Source organism: Stigmatopora nigra, chromosome 9 (assembly GCF_051989575.1).
Source record: "Stigmatopora nigra isolate UIUO_SnigA chromosome 9, RoL_Snig_1.1, whole genome shotgun sequence".
Taxonomy (NCBI): Eukaryota; Metazoa; Chordata; class Actinopteri; order Syngnathiformes; family Syngnathidae; genus Stigmatopora; species Stigmatopora nigra.
Genome location: NC_135516.1, coordinates 8,399,455 through 8,426,002, shown reverse-complemented (window position 1 = coordinate 8,426,002; position 26,548 = coordinate 8,399,455). Strand labels below are relative to the sequence as shown.

The following is a 26,548-nucleotide window of genomic DNA, read 5'->3' as shown; positions in this document are numbered from 1 at the left end:
CTTAAAATTCCCATGGTGATCATAAAAGGGGTAGAAAAAAAAAATAGATAAATAAATAAAAAAAACTCACTGAACTGGCAACAAAAGATGACATTTTTCGAAAATAATGACAGCTTGACTGATGACGAGGAATAGTGTCTTGAATTTAAGCTAAAATGATGTGGAAACATTCAAATGCATTGAGTGCGGACAATGTGATGCGAAAAGGATCATGACATTCCTACAGTTAATCAATAAAGAAGAATGACATTCTTGGTCACAGTTGTGAACTTGTAGGCATGTGAACATAGATAAAAATAGCAAATGTCACGCAACGGGAAAGGGCGTAAAGTGTGATTTGACATCACAGTGATATTCAAATCCTGCTTTTCAGTTCACATACGAACAGCTTCAACATATTTTGTTGTGGCACAAAAGAAAATTTACAATCTGATGGACGGATGGAGAATCTGTTTAAATGCACTTCAATGCAACGAAACACTAGAAAAATACTGTGATGAAGAGCACTTGAAGCCCCAAGACTAAATCTGCGCTAATCATCCTTTCATTGTAAGTCCTCATCAGGCTTGAAAGACTGCCACTTCATGTGTTTATATCTAATATCATCACGAGCCTAACATTCATTTTTAAAACACTTAACCTCGCTTTTAGCTTTAAATAGATGTGATGAATAGATAAGATTGAAAATAAAGGACTATATATATTAATGAAAAGATGAGATTTAAAAACACAATTAAATAGAAAATATAAATAAGGAGATAAATAATATTTTTTTAAAAGCTAAAATACAAATGAATACAAATACAATATTTAAAAACAATTTAAATATAAATATAAAATGAATACATTATTTAAAATCAAAATTAATACAAATGCATTTATTTTTATTTTTAATCTATTTCTTAATATTGCATTCATATATATTTTTTATTTTCACTGTTATGTATTCAATCATCATTTATTTATACTTAATTTTGGTAGCTTCAATTCTTCTTTCATCCACTAGTTGGTGTCACCTGCTGCACACAAATAAAAGAAAAAACTGCACACCACGTTTAATGATGTAATGTAAATTGTCTGAACTCAATTTGGATTATAAATATTGTTACTGGCAAACTTTACACAATTACAGCAATGAAAAATACAGAAATGATTTGCATGAATTTGGTGAAATGTTTTCATTGATGAATAGTATTGCAATTATTCCACAAACATGTTGCTCAGGTAGAGCAAATGTGCAAAAAAAAAGTGATTTTTGATTTTAAATTTGGAGTGACATCAGTTTTATTTGATCCCAACAGCAGATCTGTGAATTTTCTCTTCAACTACATTATATCTGAGGAAGGAAAAAAATTTAAATCATGGCCTTGTCAGCAAAATAAATCTTCTAAAATGTTACATATTTCATTATTATTCAATGCTGAAATATGGATCCCTCCCAGGCGAATAGTGTAAGAGTAGATCCCATGTTTATACAGTGAGAGATGCGTAATTTGTGAGAAAACCACTCACCTTAGGTTTGATGCAATGGAATCTCTCAAACACGCTGCTTAATAACGCCACACCTTCTACGTCATTTTAAATTGCCGTCTCTTAAATGTGACGTAATGGACAGTTGATTGTTATTGTTATTGTTATTTGCCCAGACACCTGCCCCTCCCACCTGCCTTATTCGTGTATCGATATATCTGCATTTTTGCAGAATGGATCTAACATATAAACTGAGGACCAGGTATGATGTAAAGATAGATATTTGTTTTTGTATTTACATTGCTGAACTCACTTTCCCAGAGTTCAGTGTACTACGGCCACTTGTTGTCTCCGGGAAAGAGGAAGGCGTCTCCATATTCACTGAAGTTCATATCACTGTCCAAATATAGCGGTAAGTTTCAAGTTTCTCATTTCAGGTTATTTCCGAGTTCAACGCCTTCTTGATCGTCCGATATTTTGTCACAAATTGAACTTAATTTTAGTGGAGGCAAGTCGTCAGTTTCCATCCCAGGCGATCGCCATCCATCATCCCATCAAGGAAAGTTGGGAACTGGCAAGATCTTTCCTAAATCTTCATCTGATTAATTCCATAAATTGACAATCGCTTCATCACTGACCAATGGTGGGCGTTGGTGAATGTGTTTACTAGATCTAAAAGCTCAGCTGATTTAGCTCAAATGACCTAAAACAGCTGTTATAGCATTAACTAACAGGGAGAATAATATATACCAGCACAATGGAACAAATAACGGTTCGAGTGTTTAAACTCTCTGTCAATTGTTCAATGAGGCTGTGACTCTCTTTGTATCTTGTGCGGTAATCGGCTTTAGTCTATTTTTGGCAATGTACTAGGCTAACTGTTGATGTTTAAAAGTTTCCACTGGATTTGCATGTATACAATCTTTCACACTGGCATCTATGTAAAGTTTTTTCACCTATTCAGGTTGTCCTCGGTGTGACGATGGAACCACCCGGATGCCCTCTACCTTGTCCCGGCAAACATACTTTGAATGCAACGGGTGATAATTGTCAATGGGAGGTCAATGACAAAGTCAAACTCCGTCGCTTTTTGTGCTATGGCTCGGAGGGAGACATTTACAATGCCATAGAGGAAGCTCATCTCCTCGTGATGCATGCAGGAGCCCTCCTATCCATGCTTCAGGAGGGCCAAGGCATTGAAGTGGTGAACGAAATCAAAAGCTTTTCTCAAGATGGGCGAGCTGTCAGACTGGAACCCTGCATTTTTGCCTTGGCTCTGTGCTCCCAGCATGCCGAAGTGACGACCAAGCGTGCGGCGTTTAAAGCTGTGAAGGAAATTTGTCAGGATCCTGCTCATTTATTTTCTTTTATTCAATATAAGAAAGAATTGAAGGAGGACATGAAGTGTGGAATTTGGGGTAGGGGACTAAGGAAAGCCGTATCTGACTGGTATAACGGGCAGGATGCTCTCAGTCTTGCTGCAATTGTGACCAGATGTAAACAGAGAGGTGGCTGGTCACATCGAGATTTACTCAGGCTTTCTCATACCAAACCAGCCGATGAAGGTGAACTCGCACAAATATACGACGTAGTATTAGATGCAGTGATTTGACAAAGTATTTGCCCTATTTTCAAATTGCTATTGTTATTTGATGACATCCCAAATAACAACAAAAATCTGTTTACAAATGGTGACAATATTTATGATGAAAACAACATCGAGTGCAGAAGATCCAGAAACTAGGGGCGTTTATTAAGAAGAATGTTTTTTTTTGTTCATCTGATACTTGTTTGTTTTCTTCAGCTATTGCCTTGATCAGCAAGTATGTCTCAAAAGGATGGAAAGAAGTTGAAGTGGTCTATGTTAATAAAGAAAACACAGTGGATGTTGCCAAAGTGCTTTCATACCTAGAAATAGTGGAGAAGGTCAAGCATAGTTGTGATGAAACAGCAGTGATCAATTTGATTGAGGAGCACAAACTGGAGAAGGAGCAGCTACTCACAGACCACTTGAAGTCCAAATTAGTGAGCCAAGTTGCATTATTTCATTCTTTATACTTTTTTTTTAACAAAGAAACAATTGTCAATGCTGCTTGTGTTTGGAATGCATTTGATCTATTGCCACTATTTTCTCTAGATTTGGAGGTCTCTGTTAAAGGAAATGCCGCTTCAAACAGTCTTAAATATGCTTGGAAAGATGACAGCCAAAAAGGTGCTCCAGCCTGGGGGGTCAGAAAGCCAAGCACTGTGTGAAAGAATCCAGGCGGAAGCAGTACTCAAAAACGTATGAACAACTGACCTCCTCATACCTTTGAATATTTCAGATATATGCAAATTTAAACAATAACAAATTGCAATTTTTTTCCATCAGGAAAAAATACATCCTTTCAGCATATTCTTGGCTTCTGAACACTACAAAAGAGGTCAAGGCTACCAGGGTAAAACAAAGTGGGGGGCTGAAGGCACCATCCTTAAAGCCTTGGATGCTGCATTTTATAAGAGTTTCATGGTGGGTTGAACGTGCTGGCAAGAAAAATCCAACAGCATCAGATGAAAAATAATAATAATAATGGTTGTTTTCCAGAATGTGGAGCCAGTTGGAAAAAGCTTTGTTGTGGCTGTGGATTTGAGTACATCGTTGGGCAGTGTTGTCCCAGGAACATCAGTCAGCACAGCATTTGCTGCTGCAGTTATTACCATGGTAAGATTGTGGCAACTCCCCATTGTGTGGAACATCAGCGTTTTATAAACTCACTTAGATTGGGTCATTGTAATAGCAGGTTTTTAGATAAAAGCTTAACATTTAAATTTTAATGCCAGACCCATTATACTACAAAATATTCCGAGATGCAATGGTTCGACTCATTTATTGTGTTCTGTAATTTTAATGTTTCACTCACCCATCTAGCACAAATAAGTGAATCACTATGGCACCATTAGTGACCTTACTTTAAGTTTCCTTTTAAAATATTTTCTATGACATGCCATCTTTCAAAACACTCACTATTAGAGTTGACTCAATGCTGACATCCAAAAAAATGTTTAACATATTAGGAATGTATGAAACTGATGTCTCAAAGAGTTCTCATTTAGGTTGGCAACTATTTGGTATGTCCTGTTTGTTCAGTTGTTAAACACCTGTTTTAATGTTCCCCATTTTAACATTTTTACTTACCACAGGTGTTTGCACGAACAGAAGATAAAACCCATGTACTAGCCTACTCTGAAGGGGCATTGGAACAGTGTTCTGTATCTGCTGACATGACTCTTGTGCAAACAACCAATGAACTAGTAAAGGTAACATCTCTGAAAAGACCCTATGGTTCTGTTGTGAAACCACGTTTTTACATTTACTGCCATGACATGAAATAATGCCTTTTTATATCATTTATTTTAACTTTTGATATGTGCACTTAATTCCATGGTTTAGATCCCTGGAGGAAGTACAGATTGCACTCTGCCCATTACATGGGCCACCGATAATGGGAAAGCTGTAGATGTGTTCATCATTCTCTCCAATAATCCATTGTGGACTTTCACTGCAAGCCCACTGGAAACGCTCAAGAAACACAGACAAGTACCTTTTTTATTCATCAATTAGTTTAAAAAAATAGTATGACTGCTATTATTTATTCTGATTATTATTGTTTCTGTGTAGATTAGAGTTTAATTTTACTTTTTGTCCTGATTCATTTGTATGTGCATTTCTTGGACAGATATCAAGATGCAATTCCAAGTTGGTGATGTGTGGCCTGACATCCATAGGAAATGCAATTGTTGACACCGAAGACAGAGGTCTACTGAGCATCTCCGGTTTTGATCTCGGAGCCTTTAGCGTCATTCGTAATATGGCACTGGATTTAATATGAACGTGTTCATTCAGACTTTGACAGGCATCATTTCAATGCAATTTGAAGGAACACAGTCAACAAACATATCTACTGTACATGATGTATTACCTGTAGAGTTACTACTTAGAAAGTAGGAAGCTGAATGCCCCAATAGTCACAGTTCTGAATACACCAGGTTGACTTTCTTTCTTTTATTTTCATATTTTAATTTGTTTTTTTTTAGTTCCAACAACTCCTGCTGTGAGTGTAAAACACTAATAGCTTTTTCTTCACTAATGCAAGTGAATGGGAGTCACTTATTTATAGATTTCTACTGTTCACAGTACTGATAAATACCAACATTTTGCTCTTGCTTTTCTTTTGTGTTTTGTTCCTGACAATGTCCAGCAGGCTGGATAGACCTCTCGAATTGATGTATTTTGCTCACATCAATGGAAGTTATGACATGATTGAATATTGTGCTGCTAGAATATTAAGATCCATAACAAGTCCCTATATTTGATTTTCAAGGACTTTCCACATCAAGACATTGGCAGCGTGTATTGCCGGCGAACACAGCTTAAAGTAGTATTTCAATGGTTTTGATTGGTTGCTGGGATCTTTTTCTACTGATTACACAATGTTTCCATGAGCGCTTCACTTTTATAAAGATTTCCAAGAGCAAATTTGAGTTTTTCCATTTGTGTGTTTGTTAATATCGACTCGATTACCACTGTATATATAATATATATAATTTCTATCACAAACTAGCCGTGGACTAAATAATTTCTAACACAAAACACTACCTTTGCTGAATGAAAAAGAGAAAATGTTTAATAAACAGTTTACCTGTATACAAATAATATGCTGTGTAATTCTGTGAAATGTTAAAAACATATGGACCTTTGCTTTGATGAGACAATGCCTTTGATTATTGTATACAATATTACAAAAATCATTCCTGTTTACATCCCTTTTTTGTGATCCAACTCAGCTGATCAAGTTTATGTTAACTTTTCCATCCATAACTCAATCATAATTTGTATTTGTTTAAATATTTTCATAGTTAAATTACTATCATATAAAACTATTTGCAGTTTCTCATTATATATTACAGGATTTATAGAAAATATTTATTTATTCCTTTTATCCATGTGTATCTTGTTAGAAGAAGACTGTGTAAGAGGTTCATTACTGACACTTACTGGCTATATTTGGTATTGCAGTCTTATTATTACCATGTAATAAATAATATGGTGATTTTCATCTTCAATACATTTTTGTACCCATTTATTCGTCAATTTGCACCAGTCTCCTTTCATCTTCTTTGATGACACTTTTTTCTTGTTAAAATGATTGCATGTTAATAATACACAGGTTACTATAATAGAAAGACATTTTCATTTGCACTTTTGCTCTTTATTGTCTTTTTTTTTTACTCTTTTAGAGCTTGATGGAATACAAGTTAGGCAAAAACATACTATTTGAAATGCCCGCAGACACCTATCTGTTGTTAAATTCCCTTCTAAGGTCAAAGGGGTTAAGAAACCCCGCTGTGACACACGTATCACTTAACAGTTGGCCACCACAATTTGGGAAAAGTAAATGTATATTCTATCATTTTATACAAATCCATTGCGAATATTATGGCGATAGATCTGCAAGTTTTTCTTTTTTTCGTTTTGTTTTGATTATTTTTGTGCAGGCATTCTGCGAGGACACCTCGTGTTGATAACTGGGGGCTTTGCAAACACACTTCTGCATCAGGCAAGTGAAGATGGCGGATGTGTTAAGTGTTCTTCGTCAGTATAATATCCAAAAAAAGGAAATCGTCGCAAAGGGAGATGAAGTTATATTTGGAGAGTTCTCCTGGCCGAAGAATGTTAAGACCAACTATATAATTTGGGGGTATGTCAGCTTTAAGTTGTATTTTTCAATGCATTTTTGCGGGCCTGCAGCTTATCGCTTGTGCTTCGAGTATGCGATTTCGGCTGAGTAGCTACTGCATGCTAACTGAACTCTTCAACTCCTATATTTCATACACAATTAGATGATTTTCATATTATTTTGTCCGCAATCTGTTAAGCACAATTAATGGCAATTTTGCTTTATTACAGTATTATTGTTGTGGAGTGTCATCCTAAGCAACACAAAACTTGTTACGACAACATGTTTTCTGTCAAGTAGATTTCTAGCAGATTTACTTATTTATCTTTTTTTTCCCGGTTTTATGGACTTATTTTTGTAACTGCGGTTGTAGATGTTCATATTTTTTAGTTCTCCTTAAACGTAACTGCAAGGTATTTACGTACGGAGGCCGAACTGTCCAAAATTAAGTTGATAATGCAACCCTTGTTTGTAAGTGTGATGTAAAAGTGAGGCATCAGTATTTTGAGTAACTATTTATATTATTATATTGTTATCTTTGATCCCCCCAGAACTGGTAAAGAAGGCCAGCCCAAAGAATACTACACTTTGGACTCTATTTTGTTTTTGCTCAACAATGTACATCTACCACATCCGTCCTACGTGCGAAGAGCTGCAGTAAGTATTGGGAAAAAACTTAAAATTTGGACTTTTGTCAAGATTAATGGTGTGTTTTTTCCCTGATTAATCTCAAATCAGGATTTTTACGTGTATTTTTTCTTTCCTTCTGTTTGATAGACAGAGAACATCCCTGTTGTTCGAAGGCCCGACAGAAAAGGCTTACTTTCTTACCTTAATGGCGAGAGCTGTAAGTAGCATTAGGGAAATCACATGTTAAGTTAGTCAAACAGATTGTTTATTTACTCATTGTTAAACAAGTTCTAAGCTTTTCCATTTTTGTGTTTGTGTGTTCACAGCAACATCGACGAGTATTGACAGAAGTGCACCCATTGAAATTGGCCTGCAAAGACCAACTCAAGGTATATTTTTCTCTATAAACCAGTGCCCATTTTTGTATGATAATAATAATAATTACGGGCTTAGGAATACAATATTTTTGAATGATCACATTTTAATTGCATCCCAATATATGCATTTTTTACTCAACTGTTTTAGTGCATGATTAAAAAACATCTTGAGAAATCCTAATGTATTTCAATACAAAACTTAGAAGGGAAAAAAATTGTACAATTTACAATGTGCCATTTAAGTCTCAAATTGACATGGTTTTGCATGTTTTTAGTAAAAAGAGCTGCTGATGAGGTTTCTTCAGAAGCCAAAAAACCCAGGATTGAGGTGAGCATATTTGACACATCCAAAACTTTTGAATTTAGGATGACATTTGTGGTGCAATGTATGCAATCACAAAGTGTTACATTTATAATGCTTTGTTCAATTTGACTTAAACTCAGATTCATTGCATTAATTTTTCTTGATCCTTTATTCAAAATGTAACTGAGGTCGTAATGATTATTTTTGTAGTCGTACTTGCACCTGTAGGACACAGCAATTGTTAATTTACTTTTAAATTTTGCATCTAGGATGAGGAACGGGTGCGCCTGGATAAGGAGCGTTTGGCTGCTCGTTTGGAGGGCCACAAAGAGGGGATTGTACAGACTGACCAAATCAGGTACTGTATACAAAATGTACTTCTTTTGGGCTTATCAACTACAGTACCCTGAACCTATGTTTCCCCACTTCATCAGATCACTGTCTGAGGCCATGTCAGTGGAGAAAATTGCAGCCATTAAAGCCAAGATCATGGCCAAGAAGCGGTCTACCATCAAACCTGATTTGGACGATGACATAACCGTAAAACAGAGAAGCTTTGTGGACGCTGAGGTAGATGTCACTCGAGACATTGTCAGCAGAGAGAGGGTCTGGAGGACAAGGACAACCATTCTTCAGAGCACGGGAAAGGTACAAATCAATCCAAAAGTAATTGTATCCCGTCAATTTCATTTTATTCTTACAGAAATCTTGTTCTGCCGTCAAAATAGTGTTCCGCATAGCTTTCAACAAGACAAAATCATACATTTTAATCACTGGTATTTTTTGTCGCTTGAAGACGAATGGACTTGTTGCGCATCATTGCTGCAGTTGGCCAAATATAATTTGCAATGGTAGTGTAGTGTATGCCCACAAGATGGCGACAAATAACCACTTAAAATCTTAAAATACATGTGAATGAATGGCAAATCCAATATGTGGGAAATTCTTATGGCCTAATAATAAGCATCTTTTGTTCCTCTTGTAGAACTTCTCCAAGAACATCTTTGCCATTCTTCAGTCGGTGAAAGCCAGAGAAGAAGGGCGAGCACCTGAGCAGAGACCAGCACAGAACACAACTCAAGTGGTAAAGGACATAAGAAAATTAATTAATAAATACAATCATCCTAACGGCAGCCACCAGAATCTTGACGGTTTCCATGCAAACAAATGTTCAAAATTAGGCCATTCAAATCCAACATTTTTCTTTGTTTTTTCTTATTATGGTTTGAAAACTAATAACCTCTATTTACCAGGACCCTTCGCTAAGGAACAAGCAGCCTGTCCCCGCAGCATATAACAGATACGATCAGGAGAGATTCAAAGGAAAAGAGGGTGAGTGTGCTCATTTCACTCACTGGAATTGTGTACTTCAATTGAGCCCGTGCACAGGGAGCAACCATATCGTTGTCGCAGTTTCACAAATGAAGCCAGCAATGTTATTGTTGTTTGTTTGTTTCAGAAACGGAAGGTTTCAAGATCGATACCATGGGTACCTACCACGGAATGACTCTTAAGTCCGTGACGGTAAGAACAAAGATCTTTTCATCTAGCTAAGAAGGAAGTGTGAGAGTCTAAAACAAAAGACGTATTTCCCGAGAGATTGAATGTGGACATTCTTTATTTCAAATTGACATTCAAATTCTTATTGATTGCTCTGAGTATTGACATCTTTTCTAAACTGGATTCATTTAAGTTTTTTTCTTCTCAGTAAAGTCTTGTCTAATTCACATCTTGTCTTGTCAGATTGCATCCTCCTCCAGTATTTGATAATTTCCTTGGGCTCAAAGCCATGGGATGTTATCAGTTTGTTGTACTCGCATACTATGTAGGGTTTACGCCAGTGGTAAAACAAACCATCTGGTGGGTTGGTGGGCTCCAACCCAAGTTTGGCCAAGCACAATCCCATATTCACGTCCTCCAGGTGGACTTGATGAAGACTCAAGGAGGCAGTGTAAATTCTGGGAGCCAAATCTCCAGAAAGCACATATCCCGTACCTGAGCAGAAGGCGGGAAACTTTGCTTTGGAGTACTCCTCTCTGGGAACATACGCCTTGTTATTTTTGTCCTGGTTGGGTGACTCATTTCTTATGACATGTCCGGTGAAGTAGTTCCTCTTGGGCTTCTGTTCTGGTATTAGCAGGCGGTGGATGAGCCTGTCTGTGTTGACAAACATGTCACTGTCCGTCTTCATGACATAATTGGCCTCCGAGCAATAGTGTGCCACCCAGTGCAGTCCCATCAAAGTCTTCAGCGTTAGGTTGTAGTAAGAATCCAAGAAATCCTGCTGGATGATATCGTGATATTTTTGGCTTTCTTCCGAGAGTATCTTTTGGTGGTTACTTGTCAGCGGCCCCTCATGTTTTCCAAGTAGAAATAGCCGAACGATTGCCACCTCTGGGACCAATCTCTCATTGGCCCAGGTCTGTCGCATGGCTTCTCTTGCTTCCACCTGCAAAGCCTCTGTGGTAATTAAAAACACCAAAAATGGTGCTGTTCGACTCCCTTTGCATTTGTCTGGTTCGTTGATGAGGTAAGGGAAAAGGCCGTCACTGTTAAAGTCTACTGACTTTATCAGCTTGCTGTTAGTTGGTTTTAAATTCTCAAAAGTCTTGACGCTCGTAATAGAAATGATGCTTTCCCCTCCATGGGAGCTGATATTTTCTTTGCCTGTGAAGTCCTTCCAGAGGGAAATGGTTGTGTTCAGCTTTGATTTGTCTTTTTGATGTCTTTTTTCTACCGCCACTCCGATATTTGGAGCGATGTGTTTGATCAGAACAATCAGCAGAGCCACCAGTGAGAACAAAAAAATGACTTTGCTTGCCTGTACAAAGCAGCGGCGTCTTTTCAGCCGCATGGTTCTGGCTTAATCACTTTTGAAAGTCATCCAGCTGGTATTGGAATAGTCAGTAGTAACCTAGGAGAAAAGAGAACATTGAAACGCCATATTTTAAGGCACAGTGCATTCTTGTAAAATTCTATATTCAGGGAAGTTACAACTGGGCACAACCTTTTTCCTCAATAAACAGTTTGTGGAGAAAAAGATGGGAAACTAAACATTCAAGCAGTCTTATATGTATACTGTGGTGGGATTTTAACTGCAATTGGTAGATTGCGATTTACTGCCTAAATGGTATGTTGTCATTTGAACGTCTCCCCAATGGGCTCCAGTCCAAGTCAAGTTTTTTATATGTATATATAATTACATTTTTATGGTTCCAGTCCACACCAGTTGTAAAGTTTTCTAAATTTTAACCTAAGATAATGCAAATTGTTCTTAGTAGTGGAGTAGTTCAGTATTATTTTTTTCACAAAATATATTTTACATTAGATTCTTTTCCATTCTTACTGTATCTGCATTCAGTGAAAGTAAGGTAGTAAACACCCATTTATATTCCAGTCGAGAAACTGAAAGTGACTTATTGAACATGTTTGTGTTGTAGGAAGGTGCGTCTGCTCGGAAGGCCCAGACTCCTGCACAACAACCTGTACCTCGTCCAGGTCAGTTGAGAAATGCAAAGCAACAGCATCCCGCTTGGGATGTTGTTTGTTTTAGTTTCAATGTTTCATTGCCATATTCCGTGGAATAAATACGGAAGTCAAGGTTTCAAGTGATTTGGGGATCCAATGGACACTAAACATGGAAAAAAACTCATCTGGGAAACTAAAGAAACTTCACAATTACTATTTTCATTTTGACCAGTAGTGAACGTATTAAATGCATATTTTGATATTGAAAAGTGTATTTTTGTCTCCTAGTTTCACAAGCCAGACCGCCACCAAATCAGAAAAAAGGTATTCAAAATAATTTAAAAATATATCTTCCAAAGAGTTTATATGTTCTTAAATTCAACACAATGCAAAGTCAATACATCAACAACAAAAATGATGTATGAATGTGATATTGTTTCTCCCCTAACAAGCTTCCCTCTGCTCACAGGGTCCCGAACTCCCATCATCATCATTCCGGCCGCCACCACTTCACTCATCACAATGCTGAACGCCAAGGATCTCTTGCAAGATCTCAAGTATGTTTCACAGTCACACATGGGAGACTTTCAGTGAGATCCGGACTCTCATTTGAGCCAAACCACCTCTTGCCAGATTCGTCACATCTGACGAGAAGAAGAAGCAAGGCATCCAGCGTGATAATGAGGTTCTTCTCCAGAGGCGCAAAGACCAGATCCAACCCGCCGGCAACACGCTCTCTGTCACCGTCCCCTACAGAGTCATCGACCAGCCACTCAAACTCGCGCCGCAGGACTGGTAAGATCATGTCATTATCTTTTCGACTACAGCCCCCCAATTCAAATGCATTGGATGTCCGTCACCATTAAAAGAAACTTATCTCGTTATTTCACAGGGACCGAGTGGTAGCTGTGTTTGTACAAGGTCCCGCCTGGCAATTTAAAGGCTGGCCCTGGCTGCTTCCCGATGGTTCTCCCGTTGACATTTTTGCCAAAAGTAAGTTTCTTTAGAGCTGTGAGTAGATGCAGGACGCTCTCAAAATCTATGTTATCACCTCACTTTCAGTTCGAGCCTTTCACCTAAAGTATGACGAGGCCAAGACGGATCCTAACGTGCAGAAATGGGATGTGACGGTCCTGGAGTTGAGCCGCCATCGGCGCCACCTGGACCGACCCATCTTTCTACGTTTTTGGGAAACACTAGACAGGTGGTTATCAACTTTTGAGACTTTTCTCCTTCACAACGTTTTGAGCATGCATCATCATTGACCACAAGTGTTTCTCTGTCCTCCAGATACTTGGTGAAACACAAATCTCACCTCAGGTTTTAAACTCGGATCGCAATGGCCAAACTCTGAAAATCCCAATCAACTTTTGGGCACTGTCACATTGTTCGGCCCCGTTCTACCAATGCTGAGCAGCAGTGCCATATTTCACCGTGATGTTCCAAGGAGAAGCATGATGAAGTACCCAACGGATTCCCTGAGCACTTAAAATGCAAATGTTGCTCTTCACAAAGAGGGGATTTCATTTTTTTTTTAATGATCTGTATTCAGAAAAGATGCTCATAATCCGTATTTTCTATTTGAAACATAACATATGAAATCAATCTTGTTCACTGGTGTTGATGCAGATAGACGTTCAATCCATTTGATCTAGGAAAGCTGCGAAGGGTCAAATGGTTTGGATATCATAAAATGTGCTTGGAAAAAATAGACATGTAAGCTTCATGTTTGCACTCAGTGAAAGGGAATTTTGTAACTTATCCTTTCGGTAAAGTCACGTTTTCCTCTGTGTTGGGAAGTTTGTGTTGCGGTCTGATGTATATACACACGCTGAAAGCCTATGAGGCATAGAAGAAACACTTCTACTACTTTAGAGAATATCCTTTCAGCGATCTTTCAGTTTTTCTTTTGTTTGTTTGTTTTTGTCGGATACTTTTTGAGATACTCGGCCATATGGTGACCCGGTCCCCAAGCTTCAGTTTGCTTTGTCGATTTCAGGGGAGTGGGAAATATGGAAACAGTTTCTTAAATAATGACTTAAATAGACAAATAAACGCCTATAAGAACCTCAACCGTGTGCTCTTGTCTATTTAGCGAGTGTACAGTAGTACATGTAGTTATCATTTTGAAATGGTACCATTTTAGTTTGACTTTAAAGGCTGAAATCTATGGTTGAACTTCAAATTGGAGTAAAAGTGTCCTTTATCCACTTTTCCAAACTTTCCAGTCTTGCTCTTCAAAGCAAACATCCAATGTAATGGAGGTCTGTATTTGCTTTTTAACTAGGAGATGGGTTCAACTGAACAATTATTAACCAGTCCTGATCTGATTGAGAACATTTGCTTAGTTTAGTCAGAGAATGTTTACAAAATGTTTTGCAGGTGTCTTGGATTTGTCTTTCTCTTGTCCTTTCCTGGACAACTTCTTGGTATGTCTACTTCATACTGATGCAGTTCTACTGAAAAATAGAAATGACTTTCTTTTTTTTTTTAATTATTTGTTCCTAGGCCAAATTCCAGCAGAGCCGTGTTCTGCTCCCCAGCTGGATGGAGGATTTTTAGTGCCTGAGCAGAGGAGCTATTTACATGAAAGCAGCCTCGCATATGCTTGCAATGCTGGGAAGAAACCAGCAGTGGAAGGTTGGTGGGCCACCAGTGTATGCCTCAATGGGTTATGGTCCCATATACCACAATGCATTGGTGAGTAAGCATAATGTATATGTCAAATTATGATGAGGAATTTTATACCTTAGCAACAGCATTGAAAACTTAACCACAAAAATAAAACAGTCTACGTATTGAAATTGATGTTTTTAAAACTATGGCTTACCTGTATGCAATTGGTCAAGTTTTCTTTCTTTATAAGTTGAACTTCTTCATCAAGTGGTCCAATTCCAAGTGCTTTGGCAAAGTGTTTCAACTGTATATAACACAACAACCCGCTCAGTCACTTGTACTTTTGTGATCACCAAGGCGGGTGCAGTTATGACGTCTGCATGTTTCATGGCTAAACCTGCTCCTCTATCTCAACAAAAAAATGTTTTAATTATGAATTTCTTAGGGTTTTTTTATTGAATGTTTTAAAGCGTCAAATTTCTACAACAACAAAAATATATATTTTATTAGTTTTACCTGAAACAATAGAACACAAATAGTTCCTCCATTTTCCAGAATGTCTTAACATAAAACACTGCAGCTGCATAAGCAAACACACCTCACTTTAAAACCACAAAAAGCAGCTTGACATACAATGGTGTAACATACTACTGCAGAAAAATTGCCAACAACCAGATCAGGGTGTCTCCCTTCTGTTATCATAGTTGTCTTGGATAGGCTCCAGCACCTCCGAGTAAATCAGGTCCTACTTGGAGCACCTGTTTTTCACTTGAGGATCATTTATCCTCAGTGTTATCATTCTTTTTCCTGTTTCTTTTGTACACATCTTTGCATTTTAAAGGGGAGATATGTTTTGATTTTCTTTCCTCAGATGAAAACACCTGCTTCACACCAAATGTTCCTCACGGCAAATATGGAGAAAGTCCTGATGGCTTGTGGTACAAGGATGGATCGGTCATTAGGATCAAGTGTGATGAAGGATACAAACACAAAGGCTGGGGAGTAACAGCCACATGTAAAAAGGGAGCTTGGTCTCCTTTGCCAGTTTGTGAGAGTGAGTCAATCACAATTACCAACTACCATATTTTCTCACATATAACCAATATTTGTTACTCAAAATAATGATGACTGAATCAAGGGTATGTACGGCTTACTGTTTTTCGCCAGTAGATATTGGCAAATTAACATTTAGTACTATTTTTTGGTTATTTTCCTGTTTTGCAGTAAGAAAACAACCATTACTGGATGAATTATTAATTATGACATTGTCTAATAATGTGCTTTTGGTTCATACAGTATCTCAGAAATTGGAATCAGGTGTCTCTGATATGTGGATCAATATTACTTAATCATTGTATAAAGTTCCCTTTAACACAGCTCCATGGAGTTGATGACTTCAATAAATGTTTAATTTCCCTTCCCCAGGAAGTGAAACGTCTTGTAATGAGCCCCCTAACATCCCACACGCTGTTGTTCTTCACAAATATCAGCACATATTTGCAGCCGACTCTGAAGTTCGTTATGAATGTGATGATGGCTACAGCATGGAGGGAGCAAATGCCAGAAAGTCCATTTTTTGTGTCTCTGGAACATGGAAAGATGTGCCAAGCTGCAGTAAGTTTGAAAAACTTATAAAGTTCTATTGAGTTTTATTAGTTTTGTTCATGTATAAGTATCAACTTTACATCGAGCTGTTAAAACTCATTTATTACAAAGCTGGCATTGGAAGACTTTATTGTCAGCAGTGTGTTTGGGGATGTATATTTATTTTGTCATTGTGTTTTAGCAATATCCAAACATAGTCCTGGAAATGGGGACACAACAGGAGTCATTGCAAAACCTGTTGATTCCGGTAAGTTATTTACTCATTGCCATTGCTGTCAATGGCAACCAGCCAATTATCACAATGCAATAGTTGACTAAATGATCATTTGTGGGAATGTGCTCACTTGTTTGCCAGAAAGAGGGCGGGGTGGTGCCAATACTGGTGGTTTTCCTAGCCGTGCACCCGGAAACCCACGCGAAACAGGTTGGGTGACCAAAAACACTTCTGTACCAGAAAAAAACGGATGTTTTAAGGAAATACTGTAGCAATACTGTCCCATTGTACATTTGAGTGTAAATGTTGGATAATGCCTGCTCTCCATTATAAGCAGTGCATCATATTTGGACCAACTGAGTAAAAATGATTACCCCCACCAAACTAAATGATCTCACATGGAGTGTACAGTAATAAGAAGATTAAAACCCAGCAAGTATAGTGACAGTAATTTATATTGTCATATCATCTTCTTAGTATGACTCTTTATAGCCTACTGCTTTTCTAATTTAGTTCTAATTTAGTCAAACAAATGTGTTTCTTCCGGGCCTAGTGTTTAATTGATCCATTATTAATGGTTCATCTCTGCAAGGAACAAAAAACATCATTCAGTACAGGATCATTGTAGAACATGATCAAAAAATATAACATACCACAATCAATGTGATGAATAGTATGATTATTTGTGATATTAACTGCAGTAGCTGATGGTTTTTCTCCCTGTCAAGGATTAGAAAGCACTTCTGACAAGGACAGCACCATCTCACCCCTGATCACAGATGGTAAGTCATTGTATTTCATTCATTCATGTATTTATTTATTGCAGGGACAATGAAATAAACATGACTATAAATATGGCGAATATATAGCCAAATGCATATTTTTATGGGCAATTCCTGGACACATGCTATGGATCTTTTCCTAAATTAAAATAATAGAATTGTTATTAAAAACAAGGCATTGTAAAATCTTTAAAAATATATATTTTTTATCTGAATTCGGAATGAATTACAATGGACTTTACTTATATGTTTATCGGTTTCTAATAAGTATGGGTATAGAATTGTACTTGTGGGCACCTTGTTCAGTAAAGGTGGTTTGACCAAATAAGCCTTTATAACACAGGCTTGATAATGATTTAAAAATTCATAGATAGCAACACCACATTTGATCTTTTATTTTTTTTTATTAGAAGGTGAATTTACTCATGAACCTGATGAGGACATAACCCAAAAAAAAAGGCATTTTTGGATACAATTTTGACAAAAGAACATCTGCCCCACATGTTTTTTAACTATTCCATGCATAAAATGAATGTGTGATCATTATTAATGTATTTTTTAATGCTTTTTCTTGATCCAGTTGATAACTGTGGACCGTACCCAAAAGTTCCAAATGGTGATGTTGTGCGAAAAAAAACAATGTCTTTAAGATACGCATGCAACGGTTTTTATAAAAGGATCGGTCCAGAAACAGTAGTTTGCTACAATAATGGCTCTTGGTCACAACTACCTACATGCAAGGGTAAGTAAACTGACTTGAGCTTTTTCCGAGTTATGCTTCTCCTTGAAATAACTACAATTTCTACTTCTTTGTGCAGAAGCATACTGTCAAATTGACCTTGATGAGTACAGACACTACAGCCTCCAAGAATCTGGGACGATCATTCTAAAAGAACGAGAGAGTAAGAAAGTTCAGTGTATCTGGACATTCTACTCCAGCTTGATTACATGCACTAAAGGAAAAGCTCGAGTTACCCCATGTAAGTAGACGCTTCTCTCATTTACTGCCATTGACAACAATAGGTGTCCATTCTTTTTGACTTGGGCTGAATGGCAGTTAATCATTACTGCCGGGTCTCCTGGTTCAAAAGGATTTGACGTCTTTCTTACTGACTAAATGACTATAATTACATACGAGAATAGAAATCCTTTTTATCAGCACTGCTAAAATTGTCATTTTATTTTTGGCTAGGTTGTCATTACCTGGATCACTATTGGGTACGTGTTATTTTTATATCCTGTATGTATGGTATCATTACTTATTACTTATCTTTTATTGACATATTTTCTGTCTTATCATGTTGGAAATAGCAAAGGTGTTACTAATGGAAGAAAACTGCATCCACGTGAAGACAGCGGTATAGAGACAAATCCTTTCTTCATATTTTTTTCATTAAAAAAATCATCCTAATTTCTTTGAGAAGGAGCTTTTTGACATTTTAGATTCTTCGTCACAGCCAATTTTGGGCCACCACGGTGGTGAAATGGTTAGCGCAATGCCTCGCAGTTTTGAAAACCATTCAATGCTTCATTTGGCTTTTTGTCCACATTTCAATGTGGGATAAAATGACTGATTCAATAAGCTGGCGGTAGCTCGACAAGATGGCGGCGCCTTAAATATGTGTTTTTTGGAACTTCATGCGGTTTGACGGCACCCGACACACAAGCTGACTAATGAACATGAACACAGAGTTCTTGGCAGAATCTTTTCACTACTTCACTAGTTTCAAGACATTCTGGGCAGATTCAGGCTTCACAGCCAGGGTTAAGTGTCAGTTTGCACCGCTCATAAGAAGGAATCAATAAGTGTTAAATTAGAGGGAAGTGCTAGGGAGTGAACCAAAAAGCCCCATGGTTCTGGTGTCAACTCCACCTTCAGGTTGACCAGGAACAACGCAACGCAGTTTCTAGGATTCGCTTTTGCTTCACTTTTGTGGCAGACAAAGATCAATTGCACTCTGAGGGAAGAAAAAAAAAAAGGTGATCAATTCAAATCAAATTCTACATCTGAAATATGCATTTTTAACTTCACAATCTACAATGCAAATTTAATGGTTAAAAGGTGACCATATTAACAAAATGGTAAATGGAGAGCCCCTTTATCCCGCATTTATCGACACACAAACTTGAGTTATTTCAACATTTTGACCAAATGTTATCATTTCCAGCATTATACAAGTTTATATCTAAAATCTTCACCACAACCCAAATTAGATGCCATGACATGACCTTAAATAAACTGCTTACATGAGACATCTCGGGAGTCTTTTTGAAAAGCTAAAGTGTTATAAAGAGGCATGTTTGATCTGAAAATATAAAGAACGTTTGTTTAAGGTTACTGTTGCCACAAGGGGGTGAAGCAGGTATTAAATCTAAAGGTTACATTTATACTTTCTTCCCTATGCTGTTTGCAGGTAAAAACAAACATGAAATGTAGGGTAAAGTCTGATTATTCTGAGAAAACATCAAGTATGAGGAGAGCATATGAACTCCTCACATTAGAAACCTGAGTCAGGCTGGTAGTCCTTTAATCTGGAGGGCAGATATGCTGACTAATACCCCATTCTGTTTACCTCAATTTTATTTTTTAAACTGTAATTTACAGCCCAAATGTGTGTACATATCTACTAAACTTTTAGGGGGATAGCTCACAAATGACTGCTTTTATATGACAACATCCTAACCACTAAAAGAGCATTTTTTTTGCTGCCGGACCAAACCAATTTGAAGAGAAATGGGCAATTCCATCGTTAGATGTCACCATGAGAACAGCAGATTGAGACATTATTCACTGACCATGTGTTTGCTAGTGTGACACATATAACGCACGTCATTATTTAAACATATGTATTGAGATTTGACAAAGACTTTGACGTACAATACAAAGTAGTACCAGCTAATCTTGCTGGTAAAGATGGACAAATTTAGGCATTTGTTGAAAAACTCATAATATTTTATTGATGTCGTTTCAAAAACCAAGCTGGAGCTCTTGATGTGATATTATCATTCTTTGAGCAGCGCCTCCCGATTTGATGACACTAACTGAAACAAATTAAGCCCTTTGGTTCCATTTCTATGGAGCTCATTTCATCACATTGTGTTCTCATCTCGCAATTAAGAAAGCATTATGGTTATTACACCATAAAGGGGTCAGTACCTGATGTGAGGTATTACGTACGTAGTCTGCTTTCATGTTTTATGTGCACATAACAATGTGAGCAGACACCAGAGTGCAGCAGAAAGAGTCATGCTCATTGTGCACTACAAGTCCTGTGGGGGAAAATATTACAACTAATATTCAGGACAATACATGTGGGTTGGTCTGAACATGGTAGACGTCAAAATGAGGATGGCTGTGGCTGGAGAACAAAATCGTGACATGCTGGGAGGATGAATAGCACATGGCTGTTCTGGTTTCAAATCATTTGAGCAAATTTAAATGTATGTATTTTCATAATTCCAAAAAAGGAGAGCACTTTGTGGCATTCAGAAGTGAAAGAAAAATCGCAATAGACTGTACATATGCTCCCAAAAAATACAATTTGAAAAGTAATAATAATTCATGCATTCATTTTCTGAACCGCTTATCCTCACAAGGGTCATGGGGGATGCTGGATTCTATCCCATCTGAGTGTCGGAGACGGAGGACACCCTGAATTGGTGGACAGGCAATTGCAAGGCACGAGGAGAAGGACAATCATTCACACTCACCATCATACCTAGGGGCAATTTAGAGTGTCCAATCCACCTATGCATGTTTTTGGAATGTGGGAGGAAACCAGAGTACCCGGAGGAAACCCACTCAGGCCTGGGGAGAACATGCAAACTCCACACAAATTCACATAACCTGGATTTGAACCCAGGATCCCAGAACTGTGGGAGCCTATGCACTAACTACCCATCAGCCGGGCCACTATTTTTTAAGTATCATTTATTATTTGTTTTTAATAATGAATTTGAGTGTCTTATGAGAAAATTAAAATAAGAGAAACATGAAACAAGACAAAGAGCCGCCAAAATATGAAGCAGAGAGCCGCATTCATGTTGGCTGGGAGCCGCATTTGGCTCGAGAGCCGCGTGTTCGCCACCCCTGATTATACGTATACTATACATACATATATAGTAAAAGCCCATCCCATTTGGGGGAGGTCCACGTTGGCGTTTGTTGGCGAATGTGGCGCATCACTTGGCAGTCTCGCCTCCTGGAAGAACGCGTGTCATGACATGCGCCCTCGAGACGGCACAGCTGAGACAACAGCGGTCGAAAAACCGACATCTGCACAGTCTGACGTCTAAACCATCACACCAAGAAGAAGCATTTTGCAGAAGATCATCGGGAAAGCATCGCTGAAGAATGGACAGCAAGCGTCGTCGGGCATTAAAAGGTAAGCAAGCCGATGTTCAAAAATGTTTTTTATGCACCTCTGCAGCAAAATAATATTATTATACGGATGCAGTGAGACTGGTTTTAAACCTTGCATAATGTGCATCCCTGCCTTTTCTTTTCAGCGCAGGGTTTTTGTGATGAATTGGAAATGCTTAATGGAATAATTCACTAAAAGGATGATGCGATTATGAAGTAGAGAAAGGGGAGCAATGCTTCTGGTTTTATCGAATTTAATAGTGTGTATACATGGAAACAGATTTGGATTTTGAGTGTTTCAAGTTAACTCATACATTCATATGTCAAATATTGCCGTTTTCATAAATAATGATCACATACTGTGTAAATCAGTATGTCATCTGGGCACCAGCCCCAATTGACCAATTCTGTATATGACCATATTCCTCAAAGAGAAATCAAAATTCATTGTGGACCAGCTATTCTCCCTCAATAATAAAGGGAATAGAAGAGAGAAGATGCTGGAATTAAATTTTACAGTAATATATTATGTGTTACAGTTTACAGTTGTTTCAGTTACAGAACACGACCTTACGTTTAATGTTTATGACACTATATATTTCCATGTACACCAAATATATGCTTTTTTAATTAAACTATCAGGTACATTTGTACCAACATGACAACCATCAAAATTGGCACAGAAACTCAACATATCGAGAAAAAAAGTATTTTTGACACAAACATGAATATATCCACAGCTGGTCCGCCCAGTTTAGATAAATGGGATGTCTATTGTTCAAATAAAAATACATTAAATACTATCACATTTGAAAGAAAAACAAAACTTTAAAGTATTGTCATAACCACAGTGTATATTACATTTTATTCATTTTAAACTCCTCATGTGTGCTCTACCAATGACTGGTGACCAGTTTAGGGTGTAGTCTGCCTTTCGCCCAAAAGCCAGTTGGGATTGACCCCACAACCCTGACAAGTATGAACCTTGTTGTAAATGGATTGGTGGAATAAATATTTATTTGTATCCACACACCACTAACTTCGGAGAGGGTTCAATTCATGCCGGTGGCGGTATGATTGTAGCACGAGTGGTCATCTGTCTCTCTGTGTGCCCAAGTGTAACTGGCGACCAGTCGCCTCTTCCAGTATGGTTGCTCCTTAGACACATTGGTTTGTTTTTAATTGGTGTTGTTTGTCTCTCACAGGCAAAGGTATTACCTCATTGTGAACTGGACTCACTTAAGCTCATTTTTTGTCTATAAAAGAGGACCATGGTGAAGATACTTGTGTGAAAAACCTAGTGGAAACCCAGAGGTGGCGCCATGGTCATCACCGACAGAAACACCAGCGCTGCCATGTCAAAGAAAGAGCCAGCAAAGGACAAAAAGCGGAGAGCTTCTCGTCCTCACGGTTTACCATCGCCGGCCCTGTGCTGTGCCTGCGGTCTGTGTATTATGCTGGCCGGTCTTAACATCACCTTGGTGGGAGTTTTCGCCTTCAGGACCCTGGTGCCTTCTGCCAACCCATCCATCATTATCGGACCCATCCTCCTCCTGGTGGCCTTTTCCTTTTTCGGAGCTTGTTGCGTTTGCAGCCGACTGCCTCCGCCTCACAGCTTGCGTGGCGCCAAAATGGGTGGTCGGGGCATGAACCTGGTAGGGAACGGCGGGCTGGCTGGGGGGGCGGCGTTTGAGATAGAGACCAGCGAACACACGCTACAGGACACGACAGCTGTGCAGCTCAGTCCCACGTCCTCCCCCGCGTCTTCCAGGGGATCGAGTCCGGAAAAAGAGGCTCCTGACGCGTCTCTGCCTGGCACCTGCAAACTCTTCACCATGGAGACCAACGGCTCGCCGGGTTCGGCTGGTGTATTCTTTTCAGCATCAACTGACTCAGGAGGGGAGGTGAGGCTCAATTTGCCACGAGAAGAAATGGCCACCTAACCTGAGTTCCGACAGTGTAATTCCTTCTTGTTAATAATACCCAACTGAGTGTGACTGTTGTTTTTATTTTACCTAAAAATGGTAAACATGTAACAATTTGCATTAGATTGACCTACTTTTGGCATTTCAACAGTGGGACGCAAGAGAAATTAGTATGTTGTTATTGTTTGTGGCTTTACATGAGAATCTTTGGGTGTCAGTTCCTAACCAAACCCCCCAAAATTATATTTCATGCTCTATTCTTTATATACTTGTGAAGATTTGAAATCATGAATACTGGAAATATTTTCAACTGAACACTGCAGAACTGTAATTCAGACAAGTTAAAATATTTTGCAAAATCAAATATCATTCATAGTCACATGCATTTAACATGCAGAAAAGATGAGTATAACAAAGTACAACAAAAACACTGTGAATCGAATCAGTGAGAAAACCAAGGAGAAGGCAAACATAAATGAAAAATAAAGAATCGAAAACAATACCAATAATAAACCACAAAATAAAAAAATGATCACAAAGAAAATACAACAGGATACATAGGTAGGCGACCTCAAATGAGACATTTGACACACACAGCTGTAACCATGACAACAGCTGATAGTGATTGGTATTCTTAATTTCTGTGCTCCTAATGCGCCACAGGCGTGTCATATGGCTCCGCCCATTCATCTTAGTCACAAGCTGCAATGAGAGGGACAATTAAGGACACAACACAATTTCAGACCACCAAACATCACTGTGTGTGTGAGTACTCCACTCTAGTAGTGATTTATTAAATAATACATTGATTTCTGGGAAAAAAATCCATTGCTGATGAGAGGTGTATCTTGCAACCCATTGTTTTTTTTCCCTAGAATGTATGCCATATGGTGAAAAGGGTATATAGTTACCACATTATGCAGCCAGATGTTCATATTGTATAATGTCAAGGTCTTGTATTATTGTAATCTATGTTTTAGGCGCTTTGAACTGCCATTGTGGATCTGATTCTTTTGCAAATGTCAAAGATTAGTGGTGAAAGGTTAGGAGTGAAATGGATTCACAGTGATGTTTGCCATTTATTTGCGTATCAAATGAAGGTTTGGTATTATACTGAAGTTCATTCCTATCATTTGAGGGCACATAGAAATAGTATCCAGTTTTACCATATTGTGTTTTTTTTCTTATAACAACTCTGATGTGTTGCGTATAATATATTTTCAGTCGTAGTTATTTAATTAGACAGAAAGAGGTCTGACGTTAATACTGCATTCACTTTTCAGGCCACTTTGACTTTTTGAGTCAAAAGCTCAGCTTCTTGACACATGTTATAGTGAGTGAGTCAACAATGCTTGTTTTGTTTAGATGTGGAATATATTGTTGTTCCACTTGACTGCCAAGAGACTTTTGAAAGCCTGAATTCTGTGAAAGCGACGTTGCCTTAGATTGAGTATCAGGATCCATTTAAAGAGGGCTATTTTACAAAAAAGGGCATGCTCATTTTTCTTCAGAAAGCCTGTTTACAGATGAGGCCATTAATTTAACCTCACAAACAAAACAAACCTGTACGATCAAAATTAAATCGCTCCTCACATTTATGTAAATAAAGTACCGTCTTTGATCCGTCTGCTATCATTTGATTGTGCACTTCTACTTAATGAAGTGACAAGTGGTGCATAAGGACATGAAGCCTTGTACAAGCATTCCTGATATTATGAATCACTAATTGTGAGGTTTTATTTTAAATTCATCTTTGCACAGAACACAATCGCTAGATATTTTCCAAGTCATTTTTCACTTTACTCTCGCCATTAACATTGTAATTCTAGTTTACAATGGAGTTTAGGATTTTTAAAACTTAAATACGTTCTTTTTAAATACCCCAAGATAAACACTGTGCACATTGTGTATCCTGCAGTGCATGGAAATATAAAAAAAATAAATGAATTGAAGTAAAAGTTCCTGGACCTGATATTGAATCATTCATTATGATAGCAAAAATTAACTGGACCCTATGGCAACATCTGCTAATGTACTGTTATGTGAAAACGCCCTCCTTATGACTCATACTAATTATTTTTCCCGTGCTTCATTATGGACAAAAGACGGACAGGATGTTGACTCTCCTTGTCAATATGCCCAAATGCCAAATGCTTATTTTCAACACACGCACTAAAATAATTGCAAGTAGTCCAACACTTGAAAGAAGATATTAACGATTCTTAATTTCAGTATTTCAAGAGGAAACACATCTTTCAAACCTTTAGTCAATTGCCGGATGGGAACAAAAGCAATTTGATGGACTGAATAAAATCAAGCGGTATTTGGAAATAGCAAGACGGTTTTTTGCAGAAAGATTACATTCAAAGCACTAATGAAGGTTTTTGCATGTTCAGTTTATGGAAATGCAAGTAACCTGTTTGTAATCTGTACTTGCTGTTATATACAGTATTGTACACGTGTGTGAGTGTGTGTGTGTGTTGGTTTAACCTTTTGAAATTCCGAATAAAATGATTGTCTGTATCCATGTTTGTAAATAAAACATCTCTGAATTAAAATTGAGGCACTTGTGCTTTTTGGAAGGCAATGCTAACTAAATTAGGGCAGGACAACTGAGTTAATATTGAACTGCTAGTCACCAAAGGTCACAATATTGACTTCTATTGGGAATCAACCTTATTAAAGAGTATTTTACGATACACATCTCAATTATTTTAGCCAATTACAATATTTTTCATATCCAACCTGAGTTTATTTCTATATGGAAAACTATTTGATTACTGCCGCCTCTGCAGTAACATATAACTGCATAAATGCCCCCCATACTTCATTATGTGCATGTGTGTGATGTCACAAAAACATTGCCTTAACATTTAATTGAGCAATATGAACAGTTACACACACAAAAGGCAATTAACATAAATATAAACAGGGCATCACATCATGTGATGTGACTAGAACCTTATGAACTGATGGGGAAATGAAACATCAGTTGTATCTACGCAACTGATAGACTGGAGAGCATGTGATGCACGATGGAGGGTTTTTAATTACATCCCGAGGATGAGTGGGCAATC

The 26,548-nt window shown here is 37.9% G+C and overlaps 5 protein-coding genes and 1 long non-coding RNA gene across 8 annotated transcripts in view; 4 read left to right on the top strand and 2 right to left on the bottom strand.

Annotated features, from left to right (window-relative positions):
- The window catches only part of LOC144202149 (uncharacterized), a 57,308-nt gene extending 55,724 nt beyond the window's left edge, over positions 1–1,584 (bottom strand). Inside the window, exon 1 of the long non-coding RNA XR_013327471.1 lies at positions 1,513–1,584. This is a non-coding gene — a long non-coding RNA (uncharacterized LOC144202149). The remainder of the gene's footprint in view (positions 1–1,512) is intronic.
- A 33-nt stretch (positions 1,585–1,617) lies between these two features.
- ro60 (Ro60, Y RNA binding protein) lies at positions 1,618–6,163 on the top strand. 2 transcript variants are annotated; one of them, XM_077725112.1, is made up of 10 exons: positions 1,618–1,732; positions 1,792–1,882; positions 2,435–3,035; positions 3,275–3,495; positions 3,608–3,754; positions 3,842–3,979; positions 4,055–4,171; positions 4,651–4,767; positions 4,901–5,047; positions 5,187–6,163. In XM_077725112.1, exons 3-10 carry the CDS (start codon positions 2,453–2,455, stop codon positions 5,337–5,339), a joined length of 1,623 nt encoding a protein of 540 aa, XP_077581238.1. In that variant the 5' UTR covers positions 1,618–1,732; positions 1,792–1,882; positions 2,435–2,452; the 3' UTR covers positions 5,340–6,163. The 2 variants fall into 2 exon arrangements, with proteins under 2 accessions (XP_077581238.1, XP_077581239.1); XM_077725113.1 differs by having other exon boundaries at positions 1,633–1,882; positions 5,187–5,367; positions 5,478–6,163.
- Positions 6,164–7,044: 881 nt separating this feature from the next.
- On the top strand, positions 7,045–14,039 carry cdc73 (cell division cycle 73, Paf1/RNA polymerase II complex component, homolog (S. cerevisiae)). The gene is made up of 17 exons (XM_077724499.1): positions 7,045–7,208; positions 7,739–7,844; positions 7,965–8,034; positions 8,144–8,206; positions 8,470–8,522; positions 8,768–8,856; positions 8,933–9,146; positions 9,484–9,582; positions 9,752–9,830; positions 9,958–10,022; positions 11,939–11,996; positions 12,255–12,290; positions 12,436–12,523; positions 12,600–12,761; positions 12,859–12,959; positions 13,029–13,170; positions 13,257–14,039. Exons 1-17 carry the CDS (start codon positions 7,078–7,080, stop codon positions 13,291–13,293), a joined length of 1,593 nt encoding a protein of 530 aa, XP_077580625.1. The 5' UTR covers positions 7,045–7,077; the 3' UTR covers positions 13,294–14,039.
- LOC144201740 (beta-1,3-galactosyltransferase 2-like) lies at positions 10,099–14,928 on the bottom strand. Its single transcript, XM_077724503.1, has 2 exons — positions 14,797–14,928; positions 10,099–11,412 (listed from the first exon to the last, which is right to left on the bottom strand). Exon 2 carries the CDS (start codon positions 11,350–11,352, stop codon positions 10,183–10,185), a length of 1,170 nt encoding a protein of 389 aa, XP_077580629.1. The 5' UTR covers positions 11,353–11,412; positions 14,797–14,928; the 3' UTR covers positions 10,099–10,182.
- On the top strand, positions 14,296–19,436 carry LOC144201739 (complement factor H-related protein 1-like). 2 transcript variants are annotated; one of them, XM_077724500.1, is made up of 11 exons: positions 14,296–14,395; positions 14,475–14,666; positions 15,454–15,636; positions 16,008–16,196; positions 16,369–16,434; positions 16,543–16,611; positions 17,130–17,183; positions 17,764–17,925; positions 18,002–18,163; positions 18,376–18,401; positions 18,495–19,436. In XM_077724500.1, the coding sequence occupies exons 1-11, from the start codon at positions 14,338–14,340 to the stop codon at positions 18,507–18,509; spliced, it is 1,176 nt and encodes a 391-aa protein (XP_077580626.1). In that variant the 5' UTR covers positions 14,296–14,337; the 3' UTR covers positions 18,510–19,436. The 2 variants fall into 2 exon arrangements, with proteins under 2 accessions (XP_077580626.1, XP_077580627.1); XM_077724501.1 differs by lacking the exon at positions 16,543–16,611.
- A 1,906-nt stretch (positions 19,437–21,342) lies between these two features.
- tmem275a (transmembrane protein 275a) lies at positions 21,343–25,977 on the top strand. Its single transcript, XM_077724392.1, has 2 exons — positions 21,343–21,568; positions 22,752–25,977. The coding sequence occupies exon 2, from the start codon at positions 22,869–22,871 to the stop codon at positions 23,487–23,489; it is 621 nt and encodes a 206-aa protein (XP_077580518.1). The 5' UTR covers positions 21,343–21,568; positions 22,752–22,868; the 3' UTR covers positions 23,490–25,977.
- Positions 25,978–26,548: the final 571 nt, after the last annotated feature.

Excerpts from the sequence above, each read along its gene's own strand:
- tmem275a (XM_077724392.1), top strand. The coding sequence starts at position 22,869 with ATGGTCATCACCGACAGAAACACCAGCGCTGCCATGTCAAAGAAAGAG.
- LOC144201740 (XM_077724503.1), bottom strand. The coding sequence starts at position 11,352 with ATGCGGCTGAAAAGACGCCGCTGCTTTGTACAGGCAAGCAAAGTCATT.
- ro60 (XM_077725112.1), top strand. The coding sequence starts at position 2,453 with ATGGAACCACCCGGATGCCCTCTACCTTGTCCCGGCAAACATACTTTG. Across the intron at positions 3,980-4,054 it reads CATTTTATAAGAGTTTCATG|AATGTGGAGCCAGTTGGAAA; the intron begins GTGGGTTGAACG and ends GTTGTTTTCCAG. Across the intron at positions 4,172-4,650 it reads CTGCTGCAGTTATTACCATG|GTGTTTGCACGAACAGAAGA; the intron begins GTAAGATTGTGG and ends TACTTACCACAG.
- cdc73 (XM_077724499.1), top strand. The coding sequence starts at position 7,078 with ATGGCGGATGTGTTAAGTGTTCTTCGTCAGTATAATATCCAAAAAAAG. Across the intron at positions 11,997-12,254 it reads ACAACCTGTACCTCGTCCAG|TTTCACAAGCCAGACCGCCA; the intron begins GTCAGTTGAGAA and ends TTTGTCTCCTAG. Across the intron at positions 12,524-12,599 it reads GATCTCTTGCAAGATCTCAA|ATTCGTCACATCTGACGAGA; the intron begins GTATGTTTCACA and ends ACCTCTTGCCAG.
- LOC144201739 (XM_077724500.1), top strand. The coding sequence starts at position 14,338 with ATGTTTTGCAGGTGTCTTGGATTTGTCTTTCTCTTGTCCTTTCCTGGA. Across the intron at positions 14,396-14,474 it reads CTTTCCTGGACAACTTCTTG|GCCAAATTCCAGCAGAGCCG; the intron begins GTATGTCTACTT and ends ATTTGTTCCTAG. Across the intron at positions 17,926-18,001 it reads ACAACTACCTACATGCAAGG|AAGCATACTGTCAAATTGAC; the intron begins GTAAGTAAACTG and ends TTCTTTGTGCAG.